Genomic DNA, 2,692 nt, shown 5'->3' with positions numbered 1-2,692 from the left:
CAAAATGCTGCTGAAAAATAGAGAAATGGTAAAGAGGAAAGGCCGGGGGAAACGCTCAAATTTTATTGATTAAAAAATGCATATACTGTAAACCAAGTATTATACGCGTGCGATAAATATCCGCGAGTTCCGCGAGTAACCTCTGCTCGCGGATATTTATCGTCGCGAACCAGTTGTTCATTATATTCCCATATCATGATTTATTTAGAGTTATTTGCCCTTTTTTCAATACCGATCCCGACGGTTCAACAAGTAATCACGGGAGAACTTTACTTTAAGTGTACAAGAAGCAGTTGAAATTTAATTACAAACATTCAGAAAAAATAGAAACGAATGGCAAATCTAAAACTATTTGTCTAAAAATGATTAAAATGTCAATAATCATTTCAGCTTGTGTTATTATTGTTCATTTATTGTAAAGGACGAGTCAGAGATAGCCTGGTTAATTACGGCTAATTATGGCCCAGTCCTGCTCTGTCCCAACCATTTATAATAATTGCCCCTTGACTATGTAGATCTTAGAAAGCGTCGATTACCCTATTAGTAAGAGGCACTTTTACAATTGAGAATTTTAAATCAATTTTAATCTCCTAGATTTTTTCCCGATTTTCGTTTGACCGTTGTGAAAATGCGTATGAAGTATACTCATGGTAAACATTTTTCCCACTTAAGGGGCGGATATAAGATTTTAAATGGACGCAATGCACAGAATGTTTTTAATATTGCGTAAGCAGAACTCACGCTACCATTTTACCTAGTTTTTGGGCGGATATAAAATTTTAATTTGATTCAAAAATACTCGTGGAAATAAAAAAAAATGTGACCACTCGTTCGCGGAAATAAATCGTCGCGGATTAGTTCTCTAGCGGTCAGTCGCGAATAAAAAATGACGAGTATAATAATTGGTTTACAGTAATATAAATAATGCTCTTTTCAAATTGTTGAATAAGATTTGTGCTGTCTGTCCCCTTTTGTAAACCGTTTATGTCGGCGATGTGTATTGCAGCTGACCGATTTCATCGTGGGAGAGAAGCGATCTCGTCTACTTCCTTTGATGTGATGGCAATGTGACGTAGTATTTAAACCTCTCGACAAGCAAAGCGTTAGCACGTCACAAACAGCGTAATCCGTTAGGTCTATTGAAATAGCTCTAATTTCAACTAAGTCTTATATCATTTTTATATATTCCAATGCAAAGGTTTTGGTTTTAAAAAATATAGATTTAATAATAAATGATTGAAAATAAAACTCGCATTTTCATCCCAGAGCGGCGGTTCCCTCCATGGCTTTAACGACATTTGTGATTGCGCGGGAACTACGGCGGGTCTCTTAGCTTAAAGAGAAGGAAATAACATTTAACATTTACTAGCTAGCTTTTAGGTTTTAATGACTTAAATTTCATAGGCTTGGTCTGAGTTTTATTAAAATACTAAAAAAGAACAACAGAAAACATGAAGGCTATGAAGGTTACACGTACCTTGCACTGAATAGACTTCTAGATCGAATACACACATGTGACCATTGTTGATTGCTTTCATATTCTCAGATGGCCTTTGGAATGCTAAACCGAATTCAGCTTGACCATTAAGTGTGAAGAAGCGCGTCTGACTTCCACGTTCAATAGACATGTTCACGTCATCATGAAACGTCATCATATCCGCTCTAGATCTCTTCCTCTCGATGCTTGCAGGGGAAAATGCATTTGTTTTTATTCCCTTTAATGCGTACAGTTGATTGTTTGGATTTATCACAGACATGTCAGCCTCACCAAAAGTTGGTCCTAATTTTTGATGTGCATAGGCTGCTTGATTTACATTAATTACGGCAAACTTCCTTGGTCTTTTGACACCGTTAAAGTATAATGTAAAGAGGAATGCATGTCCATCTTTGATGTAACCACCAGTGGACCTCCAAGATTGCGAGAGGAAACCTCCATATGCACTGTTATCAGTGTTGTAAAGAACTGTAATTGTGGGACCTTTCTCATCACAAAGCTGATGAAACCTTGAAGCTGAGCAACCATCATGACTTATTTTGTACAGCAACTCAAAATGACACGTCTTACCAATCCACTGCGACAGCTGGTCCCTGTCCTCTGCAGTTAACAGTTCTATTGTTCTAATCATGAAAGATATTTATGTATACATTTATTGACACTTTAATTTTTCCTTATTCTTCATTCTGTTCATTCTTAACTTTTTTATAGTAAAAAAAACAAGCATGCCTACAAATCTTCCTCAGGTAACGCATCCACTGTAGTTTAATCGAAATTACGAGTTTTTTTTATTTCTTATGAATCATTTTTAGATGCAAATTGAACTTTCACCTTATTTTATTTATCAACCAGTAGGAAAGGAATTAATAACAAGGAAATATACATGCTTTTTAACAAGAAAGAAAATTGTTCTCGTGTTAACCATCTTCATCCTGAATTGTACTCAAACTATCTTTGCTTCCAAGAATTGTATTCAAACTATAGTGTATCTTTACTTCCATTGCCTTCGAAACAGAAATATCAGACACTTGTTTGTTTGCCTTTCTATAGTGATATGGCAGATGTCTCTTTCCGTAATTAGAGGGTCGTGTGTTCGAATTACGGCTACTACTTACCCATGTCGATAAAAAAAATCAGTCATTGTTCAAAGTCAGTCTATGTTCTTCGCTCGACATTTCAATGTGAATTTTGAGGGCC

The 2,692-nt window shown here is 35.9% G+C and overlaps 1 protein-coding gene across 1 annotated transcript; it reads right to left on the bottom strand.

Moving 5' to 3' along the window:
• Positions 1-1,249: 1,249 nt before the first annotated feature.
• On the bottom strand, positions 1,250-2,126 carry LOC134273216 (uncharacterized; the record flags this gene model as incomplete). The annotated part of the gene is made up of 2 exons (XM_062755406.1): positions 1,478-2,126; positions 1,250-1,333 (listed from the first exon to the last, which is right to left on the bottom strand). Coding segments are annotated over exons 1-2 (733 nt in total), but the record flags the coding sequence as incomplete, so codon positions are not given.
• Positions 2,127-2,692: the final 566 nt, after the last annotated feature.

This window comes from Saccostrea cucullata, unplaced genomic scaffold, assembly GCF_032062105.1.
Source record: "Saccostrea cucullata isolate Sc308-1 unplaced genomic scaffold, CSIRO_AGI_Scuc_v1 ctg7811, whole genome shotgun sequence".
Classification (NCBI taxonomy): Eukaryota; Metazoa; Mollusca; class Bivalvia; order Ostreida; family Ostreidae; genus Saccostrea; species Saccostrea cuccullata.
This window is presented reverse-complemented; position numbering and strand designations above follow the sequence as displayed.